The sequence below is a fragment of the Cebidichthys violaceus genome, unplaced genomic scaffold, assembly GCF_023349555.1.
Source record: "Cebidichthys violaceus isolate CVI_PGR_0920_01 unplaced genomic scaffold, fCebVio1.0.p SCAF_1, whole genome shotgun sequence".
Lineage (NCBI taxonomy): Eukaryota > Metazoa > Chordata > Actinopteri > Perciformes > Stichaeidae > Cebidichthys > Cebidichthys violaceus.
Genome location: NW_027176262.1, coordinates 21,053,096 through 21,076,775, shown reverse-complemented (window position 1 = coordinate 21,076,775; position 23,680 = coordinate 21,053,096). Strand labels below are relative to the sequence as shown.

The window sequence follows — 23,680 nt, the reverse complement described above, 5'->3', positions numbered from 1 at the left end:
AACTGTAGTCTCTCATCTTTTAGAGATGAATAAACATTAAATTCGCAAATCATTTACATTTTCTATGACTTAAAGTCATTCTTGCGGAATCATGACAGCTTGTCCTTCACACTGATGGAGGATATTTGAGCCCAGCGACTCGCTCGGTTATTTTCGACTCAATCTATAGAAAGAAATGTAATAGACGGAGCATTCTGCATTTTTGGGGTAAATTGCCTTCAAATAATCTAGAAGACATCCAATATTCAACAATAATATCTGCAGTGCAGCCTTTCTTTTCTTGTGCTGACCTTTGTTAACAGCAGCTTCACTAAAACATGGCATTGCAGTTTGTTTGTTTTACTTATGCCTGCTCTGTTCTTTAAGCATCTCTCTCTTAAACATCTGCAAAGACATCTTTACATAGAGGGTGTACTTTTTCTGCATAAATGCACACTTTTTTAGTTGCCTAATTAAGTAAAGCTAAGCTATCACCATTCTTACACTCCAATCCAAGAGACCAGCAGTGACTGCTGCTGGGATTAATTTAACAATTAGTACATCACATTTTCAATTAACCTGTGTGGGAGTTAATCTGGAAGTGGCGATCGGGGTGCAGGAAACGGTAGCTGAGGCGTCCGTTGGTGCCACTGTCTCGGTCTGACGCCGTCACGTGACCAAAGCCTGTTCCCGCAGGCAGGTTTTCTCTTGCAGCCATGAATAACCTCTCCTGTGTGAGCCGAGGAGAGTTGTCATTCTCATCAGTCACCGATATCCGCACTGTGGCACTGCCCGTCTTCTTCAACTGTCCATGACCCTGGCTGGCCAGCACTGTTAGAAGGTACATGTCCTTGACTTCTCTGTCTAGGGAATTCTTCACAAACAACCAGCCACTGTCTGCAGCAATGCCAAACCCTGCAGCATCTCCATCTGGACGCAGGTGATACGCCAGGGGACTGAAGTAACCTGAGCCAGAGGTTTCTCTGTTCAGAGCCCTGACCTGCAGGAAGCGTGTGTTTATCGGAGTCCCTTCTTTTAGCTCCACGCGGTAGGTGAGAGTATCAAACACAGGTCCCTGGTCATTCTCTGCCTGGACATGAACCACAAGCACAAAGGTGGCACTAAGTTGGGGCACTCCACCATCCTTGGCAATCACCCGGAGGTCATAACGGGGAGCAATCTCATAGTTGAGGCTCCCTACCAATCGGATCTCTCCACTACTGCGCTCTATACTGAAGGTCCGCTGGATTCCACTTGGAGAAGAAAGGTCAAAGTTGAGCAGCCCATTGACTCCGGAGTCTCCGTCCTCAGCTTGGACACGATACACCACTGTGCCCATTTCTGTATGTTCCGGCAGCAGCAGGGACTCGGAGGACGAGGGCAGGAAAACAGGCGGGTTATCGTTGATGTCTGCGATGGTAATGTGGACACGGGTCTGGCCAAATGCAGGGGGGTTGCCACTGCGGGCCTGCACCTCCAGATCAATAGCTGATTGGGCTTCATGATCCAGGGGCAGACTTGTCCTTAGGGCCCCAGTGTCAGGATCCACTGTGAAGTAGCCTCCTGGGTCCCCTGAACTGATGGTGTAGGAGATATCTCTAGAGGTGTCTGGAAAGGGAAAAAGATGACAAAAACCAGATAAACATCACCGTGGCTCAGGAGGCTGTGCTAAAAGCACTGAAGTAACAGTATACTCCAACGATGTCATTTTTCAATTTTCATGACTGGAATAGAGCCCTAAATACTCCGAAAATGAATATACAAACACAGTTGTCAAATGGTATTTTTGATTGATGTTATTTCAAAGTAAAGTGTGTATAGTGGCCCAGCGCCTATTTGTACAAGTGGTGCAGGGAGCAGAAAAGAAACTCGCCCAATCCAGTGTGACTGATAAATGTATTCTGAACTATTCAATATGGGCTGTGAAGCTCAATGTGGGTGCCTGTGAGTGAGTCAGTAAGTCGGCTAGTGAGTGAGTGATGAAGAATAAAGGGCATGTTGTTTGTTGTCCCCACCTATCTTACTGCTGGCCTTGACGATGCCTACGACTGTCCCCCGCAAGACATCCTCTGATACGGAAAAGTAGTACTGAGTCTGTTCAAAGACAGGTGGAGCCACCAGCCCTGCCACCACGCTAATGTTGACTCTGGCACTGACGAGGGCAACCAGACCGCCACCGTCCTGAGCAGAGATTACCATGGGAATCACAGAGTTGGCCTTCCCGTAGACAGACCGAGACAGGGAGATCACTCCTACAAAAATAAAGACGTAGACAAGGTTGAGACAAACATCGCACAACGTTATAAAACACGAACAATACAAAATAATGTGATGGACAAAATCATTTCAGCTTCTTAAATAATTGAAATCTTAAAAAGTATAAAGTATCCAGGAAGGAACTGCAAAATGACTTGTGCCTACCTGTGTCTTTGTTGAGAGTAAAGTAAGGGGAGGCCCCTCCAGGTACTGTTTTGTATGTAATTCTGCCATTCTCGCCTGAGTCTGGGTCATAGGCGGTCACTCTGACAACAGATGTCCCAGGGGCGCTCTGCGTGCTCAAACTGACAGCATAGCTGACAGGGTAGAAGGCGGGTCGGTTATCATTAATGTCGGCCAGATCTACCTTCACGTAGGCTACTGAGCTCAGTCCACCCTGCAGAGGAAACAAAAAGCTTCTTTGTTATAGCTTCACATACATTAAATCATGAACAGGAAAAACACACCTGAAAGCAGGATTGAGGCCACATTAATTGTGCAAGTAGACCACATTAACAGCGAAAGTCAGTAAAAGTAAAAACCAGCAGTAAACCCTGTTAAAATTTCAATGTATAGCAGCGGCCTCTAAAATATAGTCCCTGCCGGTTTGTGCAGGGATACAGATTGATAGTTTCCCTCGGGAAAGAGCAATATGTCATGACCCGTGGAGGGTGAGAGGGCCCGCCGCAACAGAACAATCTGTTTCATAGGCTTTTCATTTTCAGAAAATACAGTGCAGGCTTTTCATTTCGACCAGGTGGCAAAAAACGAGGGAGGCGGCAGCCCAACTTGTTAAAATATTACTGCCTTGACAGTTGAGGCATTTCTCCATCTGATTGCTTTAACATGGCTGCAATAATTTTTTCTTTCATTTTAAACCTTTTATTTGTTAAGTATTATTTGGCATAAAGTGAACAGGATATACTACTTTTGATTAAGCCAGCCATAGAGATTTTATATTTAGTTTTTTACTTGGCTGCTCAAATCAAAGTTTTTCTGCATGGTTGGCCATGTGTCTGCTCTGCCTTCTGTATGAAAAGCACGGCTGCTGTGTTTATAGGATTACTCTGTGGCTCAACGGATTCATATTAAGCATGATTTCAAAATGCGGTGGCTCACCCCATCCACTGCAGTTACAGTAAAGTCGAAGCTGGCTGGCCCTTGATCTCTGTCTAGTGCGGCACTCGTGCAGATCCGGCCAGTCTCCTTGCCAATGGTGAACTGAGATGGAACCACGCTGGTAACGACAGAGCCAAGGGAGTAGGTAACGGAGCCAAAGGAGCCGCCGTCTGCGTCTGTCGCAGTCACCTGCAGAGAAGAAAACATGCTGTTGGTTAAACACTCCAACATTATGCATTAAAATTTGAATTTATTGAGTTGGAAGGGAAACATCCTACTGGATAAACTCAGCAGTTTCCATACTCATTAATAATACTACTCTAAAGCCGCAGCAGATCAAATCTAAATTCTATTAGAGGGATATAAGAGTGATGACGATCCACAAACTGAAACAAGAGCACCATACCAGGTGCCTTTTGAAAGCATCTTTGGACCTGGTCTTTGTTGTTTATCTGAACCTGAGCATGGGCCAACCGGGCCCTTTGGCAGAAAGAGGCTCAGAGGGAATGAAGGAGGGTGGCGGGGAGGAGGATGACTTCTACAGGCTCTGGGAGGGCTGCCAGCAGGGAAAATTGCCTGCTTCAGGAGTGGCGTCTGTCTGCAAAGGACAGTGACAGGGACGGCTGCGCAACAATGGGATACCACACAGTATGCTTCAGTGCAGCGCATTAGAACCCAATGGAATATCCAAGTTGAGGTCTGGTTTTAATAATGCCGCACATCTACAGAGGGCTGCAGCTATAAAAGCAGCTCACAAGCCGTCAGCCGGGGAGCCGACTCAATTACTACAGGATCTCCCAAGACAGAGCGAGAGCAAATACACCAATCAGATTGGGCCCCTAGGTACCAGCAGTATAATTGTTTGCAAGTGTTGGCGCTGGATCACAGTTTGCCAGAGATTACAGTCGGGCTCAACCTCACAAGTTGATTAGAATTCTCCTTCCTTCCATCTTTTATAAATGGATCTTTTTAAGAAAACACTAATTGTTAGAAAAAAAAAAGAGAAAAAGCTCAGTTCATGCTCTGGTGCTCCGCAACACTCAGCAGCAGGGAGCCTCCTCTGCGTAAGACGGAGTAGTTCTCAGGATCATTGCCAAGAAAAATAAGGCACGCCATGCTTATCATCAAGAGCTGACTTTTTCTAAAGATGGCATTGGTATGAGTGTGAATAGATGGAAATCATTCATTCAAGGCGATGAAGGTTTGGCTACTCCGTCTCTTTCCTGAGCAGATGGCAGACGGGGGACTCAGCAGAGAGCATGCTCCACACTCTTGACTGTAACTCCTAACAGAGGGTGAGTAGTGTGTAGGAGTGAAGGGAGTTGTAAAGCTGGCAAAGGCGCAAGCCAAAGAGAAGAATAATAAACCGCATGAGGAAAGGGGAAACCAAGAGCAATACAAGAAAGCCACTCCATCTTTTAACGTGCGGAGGCTGCAGCTTACTGTAATATTTTATCATTTTGCAGCGGGACAAGTTATTTATAACAAGCCCGCAGCTTTATATGCTTGTTTTCTTTCACAGTTGTGTGATGAGTGTCGGCTGGAGGGAAAGTTGAAGGAGCATTCTAGCAATACCTAGGTCTTATATATGCTGCAAACATTTCAAAACAGATCTGTAGTGGAATATTTCCCCCATTGAGACTGACCCGCGTGGCAGGCATTGCATGTACGAGCTATTTGAGGAGACTCCGTGTTGCTTTCCATTTAAGCCACAACCACCCATAAAAACTTTTTTTTACAAAGTACACCCATATGCAGTTAAAAGAAAATCCAATGTAAAAAGCCCACATTTATATTTATGATCCAAAAACTTGAAAAAGGAAAGAAAAAAAGATGAAAAAGTGAAAGTTACTTTTGGTGGGGTGGGAGTCGGTGCTCTTTTGAACCCTACGAATCCATAATGACACAGAGTAAAACTTACTGGCGTGTTCAAAGTTAACACACAACAATTACATTACCAGTAAGGGTTCTCAGTAAGTTTAAACTTGAGCAAAGTACAATGGTACAGTGTGTGCACCAGAGATACTGAGCAAAGAGACAGGGGATTGAGTGATGCGTACTCCATGAAATAATTTACATGAGGAGGATCCGGTGCTTTAATAATTACCCTTCTCCCAGTGCTCCAGCACTGCACAGAGTAGTGAAGATATTTGGAGCCATATGTGGTTTGAACAATATGTTCCATGAGTTAAGTGTATGACTGTGTATGGGGGGAAATATACTGTATGATAATAAACCACACAATCACATTTGCATAAGTCCTAACCACTGTAAGTAGAATGCCTGAAGCGATCAGTCTATTTTGGAATCTGCAGAGACTGTGATTTCAATTCCACTCTCATTTCTGAGTTAATAGCAGCCTATCACTGTCATCTTGCTGGATCGCAGACTTCTCTGTCCAGGGGATTATAATTTTTCAGCCACACATATGAAATGACATATGAGGCCATATGCAAATGAACAAAAATGAGCAGGACAATTAGCCAAACCCAAAACCATGAAACCTGAGAGATGAGGATAACCTAACAAAATGTGGCCTCTGGTGTCAACGATTACGATGAATCAGTAACAAAGCCACTATAAATCTCAACAGATGAAACACGATTCTCACAGAATCTTAGATAAAGAACGAAAGTTACTTGGGATGTTACATAATGCTGCAGTCCGCCATTCATTTCAATACGTTGACACACACTTCTGTTTTTCACTTTAAAATGCTCTTTGTTTATCTTTTGACAAAAACAAAGTCCTCATATGCATGAGGACATTACGATTATTGCCTCCTCTACATCTGCATACTGTACATTTTGAGGAAAAGGAAAGTTTTTTAAGTCATAAGTAGGAATTCTCCGCCCTGCAGGGGGTAGAAAAATAACATTCACCACATTGTCGTGTCCATCTTGACATGGATACTAGAGGCCTCTCTTTCTGTTTCCCACTGACTTTTTACACGTTCTACTGCAATGTATAGGTATTATGCAAAGTCTCTATTTCTATTGGATTAAAAGTTCAAAAGCAGGAGTAATCTTAGATCATCAGCAGCAGCCAGCAGTATTCTCCCTACACTCTGTGTGTGTGAGTGAGGCATGATGGGAGCTGTCTTATCAGCAGGGGAAAGGCAACGTTTGGCCGTGTCCTTAGTTAAACAAGCTGGGGGAATCCAAAGATAACTGGGGCACTTGTGGTTCTCCCATCAGATTCCAGGAGCCTTCCACAGGAGACTTACTGACTGACTGACTGTCCAATCAAGAGAACAGGATTCACAGGAGAGAACATGCATTTCTATGTTTATGTAGAATATGTTCAAATGGAATCATGATCCTGAGGCTTTTGGATGCTCCAAAGTGTTCTGGCCCATGTCTTCACTCTGTGGCCTGAGAGAGAGCCAGGCCTGGAAAAGAACAAGCCCAGGATTTAGGTTCGTTCTATTTTTAGAGTTGAATTTCCCAAAAGACCAATTATTATTCTCTTACACGATTGACCACTGTGGCTTTCTAGTTCTTGTTCTTATATTTTTGTGGATAAGGCAAAAGCACGTATGTCAGCATGCCCAAGCTGCTGCGCCTCCATTGTGCAGGCATGCAAAACAGTTCTCCCGTGGAAAGAACCGGTGCAAAAACCTGTGAGCAAATGAATGATGTATAGCCGAAACCACTAAGGCCAACAAGGGGTGAAATGAAGGCGATGTAGTTTTTAATCATGCTCCCCGTATTTTAGAGTGCCCAGTCAAACAAATCTGTCTCACGTAGTCCTTAGTGAGACCAGCCAATCAGGACTGCAACCTCTGCCAATCCAAATAGGCCAGAAATGACGCAGTGCGCATGTAAATGTTTGCCAACTGGGAAATTATCACACACATCAATCAAACTCTGCATTCAACGTCCTTTGAATGTATCTTAGACGCGTAAGCAAAGACACCAACCTACAAACACTCAGTCTGCACTCTGATTACACACCATAATCTTCTCTGTATTCACCGGATATATATATATATATATATATATATATACAGTATATATATATATATATATATATATATATATATATATACTGTATATATTAAATACTGGATGACATTTTTAAAGCCAGTTGGCCATGCAACTGTGATGGGCTTAAAGAAGTGATTAAATTGAAGACAATTTATAGATTTTTAGATTTCTGTGTCAATGTTGAACAAGAACAAGTTTTCGTCTATAAGTCTGTAGAATAAAGAGGACTATATTTGACAAACTTTGGAGACTTATAAAAGTCAAGGAATCTGAGTACTCCACCTAATCGAGAGATTTTAGTTGCCATCTTTTGGATGAAGGATAAGGTATCTTAAACTCCAGTAATGCCACAATTCGTGTTAATCTGATCTCAGATTCACAGCGAGATCAAGCCCAATCATTTGCTATTTCTCCAAAAATGGAAACTATCCAAATATGAATCTAATAATGCCAAAAAATCAACAGTGACAGTTTCACAGACATGACTAATTAATCCTGTAATAGCAGGATTATCACAAAAGCAATTACATGCAGGGTCTGATAGATTGATGGAGTAACATGAAGATCATTAAAAGACAGTAAAGGCAAAGAGGAAAGCGTAGGCTCAAAGAAATCAAAAGAGTGGGAGAGCTGCAGAAATCTGGACTGAGAGTTGCTTTGAGCTTTCACAGCTGGTGTGAAGCCGTGCACACTCCTCTCACTCCATTGTCCTGGCATCACTTCTGAGGACAGCAGAGACGAAGAGAGCGAGGCCGAGACTGCCTAAAAGCCTCATTCACTACCTCACTAAAGAAGCAGACAGACAGGATAGGGACTTTGTGACATGTCCACCACCACACTAAAGACCCAGACAGAGACCACACCGGTCCGGTGGAAGGAAGATGCCCACACACTGTTGATCAATCTATCCAAAAATATAAACATTTGCCCCACAGACAGTATTGTCTGGATTCCAACCAACCATATGTGAGAGATTTTGATGGTTACTCAGGAGACAAAAAGCTGGCATAGTTTAAGACGTATGTAAGGTCTACGAAATGGTGAAATGAAATACTACCAAACTGTGGCCTGTGATGTCTGGCTGCTTTGTACAAGGGTGATAAAAGAAATGACATTTCAAACGATGTCCCAGCTGAAACAGAATGAAGGTTGTTCCTGAAGCATTCCAGCAGCCTTATTGTGTTAATCAGCTCGTCTGGTGTGAGAAAGCCAGAGCAGATACTGTGGTTTTCCTAAAGTTCAACCTGACTGAAGGACGACTGGATGCTATGCTACACTCGTCTGCGCTGTCTAAGAAACACTGGCTGTGAGGTGAACGCGACATAAAAAGGTCTTGAGACTTTTCTTTTTAAGGGGCTCTGCTTTCCTTTGTATTCCACCGACTTTTGGTAATGTTAGTATATTCGAGTTTTAAGTCAGAGCTTTGTCTGTGTAAAGGAGAAGGGGCAGCTAGTGACAGTTTCACTATCGGCTACATGCTACATGTTTAAATTTAGAAATTACCATTTTTTTAATTGAAAAGTTTGTGGCACTAGAGAGATGTCATGGGCTGATTTAAGTTTATTTCATGGCAATCTGTCTGATAGATTTTGATATTATTGTCTACAAATGGAAATATTGGCATGACGGTGACTCTGTATAAGCTCAAAGGGTCATCAAAAACATTATAGGATTCACTCTGTTGGGACCATTGATATCCACAGTGAATTCAATGGATATCAAGCCAATAGTTTCCAATACATCGCATCATGTGCCAGTGTTGGAGAAAAGCTAAACGTTGACCTGAAGGAAGTGCAAGACAAAAGGCCACAGGGGCCACATGTGAACACCAAGTGTTAAGAGGGTTGGATGGACTGAAACACCAACATGCTTCAACCTCACTGCTTTTGGGGAAAACATCCTTTTGATGGTAGCAAGTCTTTGCGTGTGGCCCGCCAAACAAATGCTATTCACAGGAAACGCTCAAAAACAGCAATTCAAGCGTGACTCTCAATTATCCTTTGCATTATTTCTGTTGTAAAAGCCTCAGCAACGTCGCACTGGCATTGGAGCAGCAACATATATGTTATAATTACGAACCAAGCAGCTATGTAGAGCTGCATTATTAGCAATTCAAATTCACAAAACTTCCTACAGTATCCCTGCATGACTTCACATGAACAATGTATTCCAGATTTGTCAATTGCTTTCTCCGTCCAGATGTCCATTAAAATACATCTGCTGTATTGGGGTATTCCTGTGAAACACCATATAACTGTCAAGGTCAGTAACCATCTTAATCACACTGATTTCTCAAAAAATATACAGCTATGTGCCAGTTGCCAAATCATATCGTCCAGAACTGTCCTTTCACTATGGAAATGAGTGTCCTTACAGGGCTAATGAGTCGACCAGACTAGAACTTTAGAAGAACACGTCCATTACGCATGAGCTGAAGGGTAAACATGACAACAGATCATTTTTCACAGTACATTTTCCAGAATTACATGGTCTTGACATAATTCAGCTAAGTAACTTTTGGCTGCCCTTTGGAAAAACTGAGCAGCTTTTTTTTGACCAGTCTGCAGCAAGAAAAAGCAGCATTTTGCCAAGCTTATGATCCCAGCAGGTTTTACTGCCCTAGTTTCTTAGAATGGGATTGTCTCAGTTCAGGACATAAAAGAACCACATTCTGACACGAGGAGACAAAAAAACATATTGATTTCTAAATCAACAAGGGTCCCATGAACTGCAGCTTGTCATCTTTCCCTGTGTAGTTCACTGACATAAATGTGGAGGACTTGGGTTAAGGGCAGGTTAGGGGTTAACCCTTAACCCTTAACACCGTACCCACCAGCAGGTAGGTATGGTGTAAGGTCCACATATCTGTCAGAGGAACAGAGGGGAGGTAATATAGCAGAAAGGGATATAATCACGGTGCTAGAGTGCAGACACAGGACAGGATAAGGTTTCTGTCTCTGTCCTTTCTTCTCACACATCACTCACCGTAACTACTACACTGCAGGAAAAAGTCAGTCAAAACATTGTAAAGCGGGTAGTAGGTCACTGTGTTGATTAATTAAATGTGATAGAACATAAAATATATGAACATCAAAGCCAGAATGCTAACAATTGTTTACGTTACCAAATGTTACGATTTTGGAAGGGCCTCTTCTAAAAAAAAAAAAAAGGCATGTTCAATAAATTGGCTATTTTTAGTTATCACCAATCTGTTCCTCTCTTTTAGTATTATAAATGCTACTGCTTTGGAACAAATGCACTTCTATTGAGTGATAACGTCAAGAACACCACATATTGAGTGGCATCATAATTTAAGTTTCCAACACAAGACTGGGTGGGGTTTTAAAACTCAATTCCTTATCAAGTTGCAGCTTGGCATTCATTATCATAAATTTGCCCAAATGAACCTCCAGTAAACAAACAGCCTTGCTGGTGGGACTACATCTAGTGTAATCTAGAAAACATAAGAAATGTAGTCTTCAGAATAAAAATACCTCTTCATTTTTTGAAGTAGAATTCAGATTTGATTCAAGATGTTTCTGAACCTGTCTGGGTTCACCACACGTTTTTGAAGTCTCACAATACTTAAAATATATGAAGGCACTCTTTGTACTTTTGCAATTTAAGAGTTGTGACAAACTTCAGTTGTTGGAAGTTAGGTGGCCTGCCTATTTTTCTTTTACTTTCATTAGACTTTCTTCTGAAAATGAAGCATCTGTCTTTAATCTAGACCCTGCATCTGGAGATGGTTAAGCATCAAACCATTTAAGGAGAAAAGGGTTCCAGAAAAGCAAAATGAGCAGAGAGGAGAGATATTGTGCAGCTAACGAAAAAAAAGGTAGCGCTATGTGAGCTGAACAGACTGGAAGCTGCATTCAAGACCAGACATGCAAAACTGCTTCTTAAGCTTTCTAATTATTTACGCAGGTTAATTAAGTACAAATGATTGCAATAATAACAACAAAAAGCCCCACTGAGGGTAGCAGAGTAGAAGCATGTATGTATCTGATCTATGAAAGGATTCTGTCTACAGGCCGGTCTGTGGTCATCAAGATGGAATGTAACTTCACCGTGGAAACAACTTAATAAAGGTGTTTTGAAAAGCCCTTGTGTGTGTGCTAACCCAGTCAATATTTGATATGAGCCGTGATCCCAACAGGTAAACTGGGAGCATTTGATTTGTAACTCTTATTGAAAATGTCCTGAAGAAGGCCCAAAAAAACATATGCAATTTCATTTTGAAAAGCACGTGGATGGAAAGGTTAGCAGGGGGGTCCTGGGAGCGGCCTGTATGCCAGACATGATGCTGACCCCGGTGTAGGCTCACAGCTAGGGAGGACTTTGCCATATTGTGCAGAATTTGCCACCGCTGACAAACAATATCAGGGATAATTCTCAATGAAGCTTTAGCTTTGGTTGGAAACATAAATATGACAACAACTCCTGTGGAAGCGTAAGCGTACTGGTGTGTGCGGCGTTAACCCGTGGCCACCTGGAATGACAGCGGCAGCTCAGTAACCCTGCTTAAAACATTAGCCTGTTTATTTTCCAAAGGTCAAGTGGGAGAAACAAAGCTGCCACTATTTTCTCATGCATGCTGACCACTAATTATCCAATGGAAAGAAAATAAAGAGAAAATTGCGAGTTTAAGAATGAATAATCATTTTGAATGACAATTTCATAACAAAATGTGGAGGTTAGATGATGATAAAACAAACAAGTGGGTTGGAGGAGCTTGCCTTTAACCCAGATTTTATATTTCCAATCGGTGTAAAATTGTTTGCCATTAGCTGCCTCGCAGATGTGGAATTCTAGGTGATTTGGAAAAAAACACACTTAGACATTATTTCAAAGGGCACAGCACTGATAAAATGCTCATTTATACCACATTGTTTTTATGCAAATGCCAGTATGTGTTAAGTAATGCATTCTCAAATCTGATATACGATTGATTCTCACTTGATTCTACATTGGCGCACTCTGCTGAGGGTCATAGCACACCTCTGAAGTGACCGCCAATAAACCCAGAACAACACAAAGCCACCAGTACAGCCAGTTAAAAGCCCTAACTGACCTGCCCAACGTCCAGTGTGGGAGGAGAACTGACGCTAGAAGCTCGCTGAGCAGACTCCCTCTCACGCGACGTCTACCAGGGCAGGTGACGACCTTGCATCAGACACCCATGGAGCCGGGCCTGTTGGGCTCTAGCTTGGCTCTGTTTCAGCACGTCGTCCCTTTCACAGCCATCCAATCGCTGCGCTGAGCTCCGGTCTGCTGAGGCAGGCCAGGCGGTGGATCCCAGGGTCTGGGTAGGTGGGAGGGGAGCTAATATGAACCATGCACAGTGTGTGGAGGTGCAGGAGCACTGATGTGGGCTAGGCTAATGCTACAGCTGCCTGCAGTGGGTGGGAGAATGCCCACTGAGCATGGCGTGCACAAATACAGCGCAGATGCAGTGTCGGAGCCAGATTGGACCCTGATTCCCAGAGATCCACGAGTCTGTTTGATGAGGAGTACGGAGAGACTCAATGCTGGAGTTTGTCCTCTCTTCTCTGTGTGAGCCAGGTCTACAGTAAAGGCTGCTACATTCCTGTGATCAAGCTGTCTTTCTGTAAATTCGTGATCACAGCTGGCTACAAAGAACACTGCATTCATCAATACAGAGCTAGTGGAGACATATCTGCCTAATCCCTCTAGGAAACAGTGAATTCTTTTGACATGGATCCATATCCTCCAATAGAGACATTTCAAAGCAAGTCAAATGCGACCGCTTGCTAATTTGATCTTTTTGTGGTCAACTCTAAGTAGCGCATATAACCGTTAATAATGAATAACACGCTGAAGACATCAGATTTAAATTGTCTTGCGTGCGCTGATAGTTTGGCTGGTCATGAAGCAGAGCTTTCTTTTCTGCTTTGACATTATTTCGATGAGGATTTCAATTTGCGTGAAGAACTCTCCTGCACAAACAGAATCACATGCAAATGCTGACCATGCGACACATTTGGACATTGATACCGACATGTAGACACAAATATACAAGTAGCATTCGCTTTGTGTGGATTTACTGGACAGTATTGTGCCTGAGGCACAGCTGAGGTCGGCAGTTAGAGTAAGATTGGGATGGTTTCCCAGCGCAGCAGAGGGAGCCATATCTGTGGCGTGGCAGGGAATGGAGTCGTCTGCAGCTCTTACTATACTGGACAGGACCAGTAGGGCCATCATGAAACACCTTCATCGTTCAGGAAATGGAAAAAAAACTTTGCACAATGGGCAGCTTCCAAAAAACACAGACATTTTTAGGTGGTTGATTTTATAGTAGAAGTCACTCAGGATGAAGGACATGTTTATTGACAGTTGTATTGCCATAGTAATTTAATTCAAGCTTGCTGTAAAAAAAACAGTAATTAAAAAAGATAGTTTGGAAAGTATTGTGTCACTGTGTGTACTTGCTTATGCTGGAGTGTCTAGACCTGTCTCGTCTCCTGGCAGGACCACACAAATAAACTTTCAATGGGAAGATGTTCTATATTTGCAGCAAGCCAAAGCATGAGGATTTTTTTGCATCACACAATGAAAGGTTTCTAAATTGCAATTTTTGTGTGTTTTATAATACATCATTTGTCTTTGTAGAAATTGCATTTTAGATTCAACACACTGTATGTCTGACATGCTTTCAGTGATAGTATTACACAGAAAAGGTTGGCACTTGAGAAAGCTTGACAGAGCCACTTCAGTGTGCAAACGTAAATAAATCAATAGATCATCAGCACAGTGCTTACATGTTCTCTAAATGCATTCGGTAGGGCCTCCACTATGTGACATTTTGCATCATTACTCAGACGTCTCACCCCAGGCAGCGGCTGCTCCCCATAATGATGACGTTGACAGTGGCTTGGAGACAATTTAACTGGACCATAATTAAGCTGCCATGTGGCACCAGCATTTCATTTAATGTTTACGCGGGGAAGAAATCAGTCAGCAATTCTCCTAGGAGACCTAAAGACTCACTGTAGTCCTACTGTTGAAGGGTTGATCTTGTTTTCTCCAGTGAAATGAAAGCTATGTATTCACACATGTAAAGGGTTAATATCACATTTAAAGCAGTAAATGTTAAGTTGCCGTATTAAAAGACTTGACATCCCAACCCAGCTTATTCATCTTTTCAGTTGACTGTCCAACTTTATTAAAAAAAGTCTCATGTTACAAGCACCAAGCATATTTTCAGGTTTCAAGATATTGCATGTACTAAAGCGGGGACACTCATTTCATCACCCATATAAATGTTCAGGCATAAGTGTGAAGGCCTCCTGATTAGAAAGCGGCTGATTATAACCCAACTGCCACAGCCACCGCTTTACTGCGCTTTACTCGTGTATTAATGAAATCCATCCAGAGGGAAGAGAATTGAACTCACTCACTCTCCAGCGTCGCTCACGAGACGAGGAAGAGGGGGGTGAGTCAGGGCATCGGGGTCACCAAGGCCTACTGGAACCGTACACATAAACACTCCCTGTCACCGACTGATAAACACTGCAAACAAATGAAGACTGCCCAGGCAGGGTTCTGGCGTGCGCGCGGTTTCTCCAGCAAAGTCTGTTTAACTGTAAGCCCAGTCCTGAAGGAAGTCATCCCTGGTTCAGACGTGGGTTGGACACATAACACGTTCTGGCAACGGAGGCGGCCGCGGAGAGCTGAGTGTCTGTTTGGATCGCTTTCTTTTGTTTCAGCGAGTCACATAATTGCGAATCAACACAGATTCATCCGGAGAATCGTGTATGGATAGACAAATGAGATCACGCACACACACACAATATGTACTGCAACTTTCCAAACAGTCCCCTGCCAACCACAAACAGCTGTTTTTTTTACATAAAACAATCGAGATACTGGCGCTCTGTCATCGTTACACCTTTCATCTTGTTTTTAAACGAGAAAAACAAAAATGTGATAATGAGATTTTCCATATTTCCACATGTAAAACTACGTCACCTCCTAAACTGGGGCACGTTCTGTTATGGTAGTATGGTTCTATGTGATATTTGTATGTTTACCATCTCAGATGTTCAATCTGATTCATGAGCATTTTTTTTTTTTTCTTCACACAAATTCTTTTGAAAGCAAAGCAATACGTATGTTTCATTTCCTCGCGAGGATATTTATTTAGTTTCCAGCAAAATATTTAGGTGATAGAATAATTATATTTTATCTTGTATACATGTCCAGTCCCCTCCTTCATGTGATTCATTTCAAACAATCCCTTCTGAGTATACATAAGGTAGTCAGTGAGCACTTTGGTTGTTTCTCAGAGCAAAAGGGACTTCCACAGTAAACATGTCCTCCGATAGATTACACACACGCAAGCTCCTAAAAGGAACACACACAAGTCTGAATCAAACATATTTCATCTATTTGAAAGAAGAAAAAAAACCTGTTTGGGTTTCACAAAAACTGAGCTTTGGACAGGACTTCCCCCCCCCCCCCCCCGATGATCCCCATGTTATACTCATACACACCTCAAATTTACCTCACACACTACGCAAGAGCACTTATCCACAAGCCTGAGTCTGTTCAGTGATTACATTTCCTGCTTTTTGCAGAGCAATGAGACCTACATAGGACAGGGATGTTAACATCAAGTGTCTGGACATTTGCTTCAGTATTAATTGCTCGTCCAGCTGTGCAAGAGAATGCCTTCTGTGTGCATTTGGTGGAGAGAGACTCAGTGATGAAATTCCACAAGCTTTTCAATCCATCAATTGATAGCAAATTGCACGTATTTTGGTATATTGCCATTAATGGTATCAACAATTTTTGTTGAAAGAAAAGACTGACTGTGTACCCAAATAAATTAGAATATTTTCCATAAAGCTGAAAGGAATGCAGGTTATGATAGGAGCAGCAGATAGCCCATGTGAAAGCATGCAGAGGTCACACCAAACAGATTTGTCTTGCTTTACTTTGCCAACATATACTGTGGTATATTATGATATATTATCTGGTTTTCACTGAAAATAAGAAAAGGGTTTCCTTCCAAAATGAGATATCCAACATGTATGGAAACTTATATTCCTTTGTTAACAAAAAACTAAAACACATGAACAATGGATCTCTTCTTTCTTCCTCTTTAAGGAAGTCAAATCAGTGCAGTGTGACATGCCATATGAGATGAACAGGAAACCTGTCCTGGGTGGAGTTTTTTTGCTCTCTACACATTGCATTCTGGGATATGCTACACGGCGCTGTGACATTGAAGTAGACAGATGTATTAATGACAATGTTAAAATCACACTGTACAAACCACCTACAGTTAAAATGTTCTAAAAACTTTAATCGAGGGCCTTTACACTGCTACTAATTTCTCCCAAAGTTGTGTCTGGTTTCCCCATTTCATTCTTGTCTTGATACATAAGTGATTAAAGCTAAAATGTTGCTTAAACCTTATACACCCGAGGGTCCCCCATTTGGACGCAGAGTACATAAAAACTTAGAGAGTTTTGTGTTAAAAGTAACTGGCAGAGAACCCACGAAGAACGAATATAGTGATGTTATAGTTCTGCAGAAACCTCAGCGTCCTGGGAACAACATGAACTAGGTCACTTCTACATGAGACAAACACATCTCCCATCAGCCAAGCAAACAAATAACAAAATATCATAAATCATACTCGATATGACTGGGACAGACCGGAGAAAACAGCTGCTACACTCCGTTAGCAACGTGCTACCTACGAACATGCAGCATGAAAAAGCATGTCCGCCTGACGGAGATTACGGACATAGTTTCCATTTCTCTCCCCGGTAAACCATCGCAGAGATATTCAGCTTCGAACACAAAAAGTCACACAGCTTTCATCGAATATTGTACTCACTTTTGGTCGAATCTCAGCGAAAAAATGAAATATCTCCGTACTTCCACTGAATGTATGTCCAGCTGCATGTGCTCCGTGTGAATCCGTTCGATTCGTGTCTCTCCGACACTCCTCGGCTTCTTGGGAGGGTTGGAAGCTCAGCAAATTAGATTTTAGATCTGCCATCAGATGGGACGTTTTTGAGCTTTATTGGCTAATAGTGCTGTCAATCATCTAGCTTTCAATTCCAGGCAATTCTATTGGCTCCTACGGTTCGAAGGATGTCTCAATGGTGAAAATCGGAGAAAGGGGGGCTGAGATACAGCCCTAAGCAGAGAGAGTGGGCTGAATCTGAAGCAGTATTTGACCTTAAACTAAACAACTAAAAAGGGCTTAGAAAGAGCTTAAAACACTCAAAAAAGGTCCAATCTTCTGTCTTTTGATTCACTGAACATCAGGAGTGATACATAGAAGTGATATAGAGTGTTTTTGAATTTAAAAAATATTTTTTTATTCAAATATTGGAATATTTAATCAGTTTTTTAATTTTATATGCTCTATATTTTATAAATGTTTCACTGTATCTATGTATAACTGTGTATATAGAGCCTTTATCAGTTGTTATAAGAGCTGAGCATATTTAAAATCTTGGATTTCCATACTTTCCAAAAAACAATATCCTGAAATTGCTGTTTTTCCAGAGCGAGCTTTTGAATTTTCCAAGTTGTGCTGTGTTCCGTCCTTATTTTATGTTAATCTGTAACATGTATTCTGATAGTTCCATGATTTTTCTCATCTCAAAAATATATTAAAAAAAAGATGAAATTCAAGAGACTGGAACTCACCAGATTATCCAGTCTTCAGAGGTCTCAAGTGTCGACCCCATCCCACCTTTACACACAATACTTGATCATGTTTGTGAGAGTTCGTGCATCTGTGTCTGTGTGATTTACACAGAAAGGGGTACGAGGCATTCCTAATCTAATCTGATCAAACAAAAAGTTGTGGCTAAAGTGAGGTCCTAGGTCACAGGTCAGCCAAATGTCCAGCTGCCCTCCATGACCTTCGGCCTGAAAACCATCTATTCTGTCTTTCATCTAGTGGCCAGTCAAGCCGCCACTTTTGTCAGGGAGGCAGATGAGGTTATTCTGCCTTCATCTCTAACCATGATCTAGAGGCAGACAAGTGAATTATAGCACAGGAAAGAAAGGAAGGGTAATGTAAAGCACAGATAAATTGGCACCTAACATCTCCCTCGAGTCTTTTGTGTTGTTCCATGGTCCAAGTAAAAGTTGCTCTGGCTTTGTAATTAAAGACTGCTCTGATGTTCTGAGGTCTGATATTAAAGAGCAACTCAGACCAGCAAATGATCTTCAAATAAGCCACAAGAAGTAACCCACTTATTTAACATGCGAGTGAATCCAAAAGACAACATTTCATCTAATGCTTTAATACGCTGGGCTATAATTCTGCAGCATTCACACTCTGTCATTTAGATGATGGAGTCAATGCTTCATTGGCTATGCTAATACCCCATGTCCAGCCGTCACATGTTACATTTCGTCTAAATTTGTGACTACTTGTTCTTTGAGTAATGAAATTGCTGAAACGATCCGAACGAACTGAACCGAGCTAAACTGACCTCAGGACCACAGCAGAAAAACATCGTCATTGTGATCGAATTGCATACATCATACACATAGAAGAGGGGGAAGGAGGCATCATCTATCATCTCCTTATCTGCAGACACATTCAACAAGTCCAATGTGAACTAGTTACTTTGTTTACGGTAGGACAGTGTTCCAGCAAAACATATGTCATGGTTCTATGGTGAATCTCAAATCCTTTTCTTGGGCGAGAACAGATTATCTGTTGCCAGCAGAGCTTCATCATAATCAGTTTTGTGTGAGTACCATGCAGTGGAGAATCAAGCGTCGTCAGACGTACCTCCTGCAAGATTTCTGTCTGCTGATGTCAGTATCTCTCCCCCTTCTCTCATTTGATCCACAGGAACTTCTCCAACTCCAACAACGCTGATACAACTCAAATTCTTCAGTCGGCCTTTTTGAACAAAGATGTAACAACTGCTGCTTCTATATGACTGAATCCATGACATCCTGCATGCAAATGAATTGCAAAAAAACTGCTGCAAACCCGTCACGGCAGAGCTATCAAACTTGAAAGCTCAACTATGCTTTGAATGACAAACATTCACACTTTTGATGTCCATAAACAAGATATAAAGATGATATCGACTAAGATAACTTTTTCATTATTCTTGGATCGAAGATTGTTTATCAAAAATCTGTTCCGAAGATGTATCTGTATTTTCTTACTGCCAGCAGGTTCAGATAAATTAGATTTCACTGGAATTTGTAATACTGCGCCATAGTATAGTATAGTGTATGTGGGGCTGTGGAGGTCATTGGCAATGCATACAAAATGTGTAGTTGCCAGCTTCAAAGCATGAAAGTGTGTTTCATGAAAGTGTGCCCTCCATCCCGATGCATAACTTTCTTAATACTAAGCAGGAGAACATTCAGTATGTATTTCTTTTGAATAAATATTGTATTAATAAATTCTTTACAAACTCAAAAAGCATATTTCACGCTTCACTGACATGCGCCTTACCATTTGTGTAGAATAACCCAAATTATGTGAGGCTAAGACTGGTATAACTGGCAGTGGTCCTGTGTGTGGTTGAGAAACTCATTACTCTACATTAGTTCTTGTGTCTTGCAAACGCTATTCAGTTGAACTAATTATTCATAGTCATGCATATTAGTCTTTCAACCATGCCCATAATAGTAACAAATTAGCCCATTAAAGCGGTGTTAGAGGACATTCTGCAGGAATTGAATGGGTTAATGTATCATATCCTGCTGGTAGACCCTGGGCACTAACCTCTGTGACTCCCTGTTGAGCGCTTTGACTCTAGACCCCTGTGACAATGGCAGGAATAAATCAAAGTTCGATTCCTGAGGAAAGATTTATCGTAAGGAGTGGAATGTGTCACAGGGTGTAAGGACAGCCCGACCTAATGGACACAACAACAGTCAAAGGTCACGTTTGTCTTCCTTGTCTATCCGACTTTTTATAGAGGAGGACGGCAAGGTTGTTATGGTGCAGTCCACGAAGCACAGAAAAGTAGGATGAAAGATTTTAGAAGAAAAGGAGTTTTTCACAGCAGCAACTGTAAACAGCAAGATGTACATTTTTACATTAATAGGCAGAAATCATATAAAGATATTTCATCTTTTGTACCAACCTAGCTGCATTGTGATTACTCTGTGCGAAAGGATACCAAATTACGAGGCCAAATAGTCTTCCTTTGGATGGAGCTCTAGCTTTCTGCTATTCAATGAGGCAGTTTGATATTTTGTCCATATTTAAAATGTCACTCCTCATAGGTAGCAGACTGTCCATAGGCAAACCAGACTTGATCTGTGCAAATGTGGGTTTGTGATTAAAGGGGATGTGACTTGTCTCCAGCAGCCTCTTTGATAAGTTGTATTTTCACAGCTTGAAAAGATTTTCCGTTGCAGTCATTCTTGCCCTTTTCGTTCTTCATGTCTACTGTAGCACACCAAGGGACTAACTATGATCAAATGTGCTTCTCCTTACAGGTATGTGCTCTTGCTTCTAAACTGGCCGCAGATTAATCCTCATATGGTCTTCATATTAGAGGCAGAAATTTGAACAGATTCTCTCGGCACCTGTTACATGAAAAATGGCCTGAGCATGTAAAAGTCTGCTTTGTACTTCTGAGGAGCCTATTCCTGATATAAAACTGTCAGAATGTTTAAGCCTGATCTTGGTGTAGAAGCTGCGGCGTATCCTCATTTGGAGATAACAGCAGTTGCAGTGATATTTCCGCACAGCCATACAGCAGAGGTCACGGAAGCAGTAGAGCAGATAGACAGAGAGGACACAGACCTTGACCAGATCAAAGACAGTAGGCTGTTTAATGACCAATAATGGGGGCTGCTAGGCAATTCAAGTCCTGTAGGGAGGATAAGCCGTCCCAACGACACATGCACCCCTGTCTTACGTTTCTGGTGCCTTTCTGAAATGGGAGACGAGCCAAGACGAACACAGCGAGGCTGCCCTGGGGTCACCAGTTTCGTGGATAGTGGACTAGCTGGTGCGAGTGGCAGAGCTACTCTAAGCATGCCAGACAAAGGAAATAGTGCTGAAAGACTAGCTAAATAAACAACCCAATGAAAATAAACAGCAGAAAGAGATTTTGCTTGGGATGAAAAGAAAATAAGAGAGATGTTTTTCCATTTGTGACACGGCAGAAGAGGGTCATTAGACGCTTTCGCCAGATTTTCTTTTAAAAGGGAACATTATTTTTCATTTGGTATGTCTCTGTTTGCAGCACTGAGTGATGCATTTCAAATTAAAACTGAGCAGGGCCAACTGCTCTCGAAGAGCAGATGTGGTTTTGAGGAGAAGAGAAACGTGGCCCGGTTTAGCACAAGAGCAACTGTGCAGGAGAAACAGACGTAGCTCATGGAACCCCTATGGTGCTGATTAACCCCGCCTTATGACACAACCGTCTTAATGAAAACACGGCAGCTAATCCCTGAGATAGATCACATGTCAGAGAGTATTGTCTGAGATATTAATGCTTCGGCGTTGGAGCCATCCATTGTTGTACATCCTGGTTTTGGGAAATCATCACATTTGGGATGTGGCATGGAAACGCTTTACTCTCAAACTGTGGACCTCAAGACTGATATAAGCATCTAGCTCACATGGCAGAGTAACAGAATTATGGTTTGACCTCTATTATGGTTTAAAAACTGCTGATGTCTACTCTTTATTGGAAGCACTAGGATTGGAAAATAAAGCCACATTAAAGAACATCAACAACACTCAAGATAATACATAACCATTATGTGACCGCATGCTTATAGTTTCAGTCTGAGGTTCCCTTCTGAAAACTGAAGTGCATCTATGTATTGATGTCCTCTGTTGTATTGATTTGGGTCTAAAAACCCCTCACTGCAAACTGATCTGAGATCTTTCATTGTAAAGCACTTCCATTCTATGTTAAGAAAACATACAACAGTACCTTACATCTGCCAGGCATACTTGTCTCTAAGTGTAAAAGGGTGCATTGTACGATGAGGCCAGGAGCAAATTTAGTACCCCTTCACAAAGAAAGGAAACGGGGGAAAAACTGTGAGGAAAAAGTGGGGGAAAGTAAAGCCAAAGTCTGAAAAAACCACTCTAATCCTCCAACCCCCTGTTCCCAGTTTCCTCTGAGGCTGGGGCCTTCCAGGGCTCATTCAGCAGCAACTATACAATGTTTTCCTTCCCTTTAACAGATTACATCAGCACACTAGTGTGTATTCCCTTCAAACAGTTGCAGGATCTAACAAAAGTGTCTTTAACTGCGGCTGCTGTAAGGGGCCCTGCTTTTTTTTATAGATCAGCATGATGGCAGAGACATAGGGGAGAGCACACAGGTCATTGCAAAGAGCTACTAAAAGAGGCATTATCTATATGCATGTGTTGCAGATGCATTGGAAATTCTCAACTGTGAAACGCTGAATCCACTAATCCAGCCGGACCACATACAAGGCTTGCTAACATTTCAATAAACGACTGAATGTGGGGTAATGAGGGATTAGATGTGGCTTTCATAAAGAAACCCAAGGCTATGTGGGATGTTTTAGTGTTAATAGCAGAAAAGAAAAATGGGACAAAGAAAACATATTGTAATCCAAAAAGCCAATGGGAAATGGGGACTGTGGATTATTGGCAAGTCATGGGATCTCTCGAACTTTGCTTCACCAGTATAACTTAAGCTCATTTGATGGGTTAAAGATTCAGATGTCACATGATGGATTCTTTGGGGGAGAAACTGGCTTTGTGTAGCAAAACGATAAGCAGATCAACCACTCCTCAAAGGGATTACAACTAATTTCAGGGGGCAAAGGCTTGGAGAGGGGAACTAGTAAAACTGAGAATAGTGGGTGCATTGCCAGAGTTGGACTGGATGATCTTATATTATACATTAAGTGAGAAAAAGAACTGCTGCCACTCGCCTCTGAGACACATCAGTGTCATAATATACAAAAGCACCAGCCTTGAAAAGATCTGAATACAAATCTGATAGTATGAGGTTTCTGCCAAGCATGATAAAATAGGCAGATTTTCCTCATTTATTGTAAGATTAAATGTGCAGTAATGAAATATTCAAAAAAAATCTCTCTCCACGGGTGAAAACCCCCATTCCACTATGCTTTTCATTTTGAATGCTAATTTTAAAGTGAGAAAGCGCAAATGATGACCCAGAAATATCAACTCTGAGCAAAAGCTTCAATCAGTGATCAATAATTAATGAGGAACTATATCAGCATCAGTTTGCACCATGTGCAAATAATAAGTTACAATGCCAACAAGCTGTTCAAGTGCTTGTGGATGATGATTACTGCCTGTTCTTATGCAGTTTTGTGGGGAAACATTTATGTCT

General features: G+C 41.9%; 1 protein-coding gene across 1 annotated transcript in view; it reads right to left on the bottom strand.

Annotated features, from left to right (window-relative positions):
- LOC137870890 (protocadherin-16-like) overlaps window positions 1-23,680 on the bottom strand; it is a 69,592-nt gene that overhangs the window by 15,248 nt on the left and 30,664 nt on the right. Inside the window, exons 2-5 of the mRNA XM_068708352.1 lie at window positions 3,355-3,543; window positions 2,401-2,632; window positions 1,995-2,231; window positions 559-1,587 (exon numbers count right to left, since the gene is read on the bottom strand). Of these exons, the coding sequence (XP_068564453.1) occupies window positions 559-1,587; window positions 1,995-2,231; window positions 2,401-2,632; window positions 3,355-3,543 (1,687 nt within the window). The remainder of the gene's footprint in view (window positions 1-558; window positions 1,588-1,994; window positions 2,232-2,400; window positions 2,633-3,354; window positions 3,544-23,680) is intronic.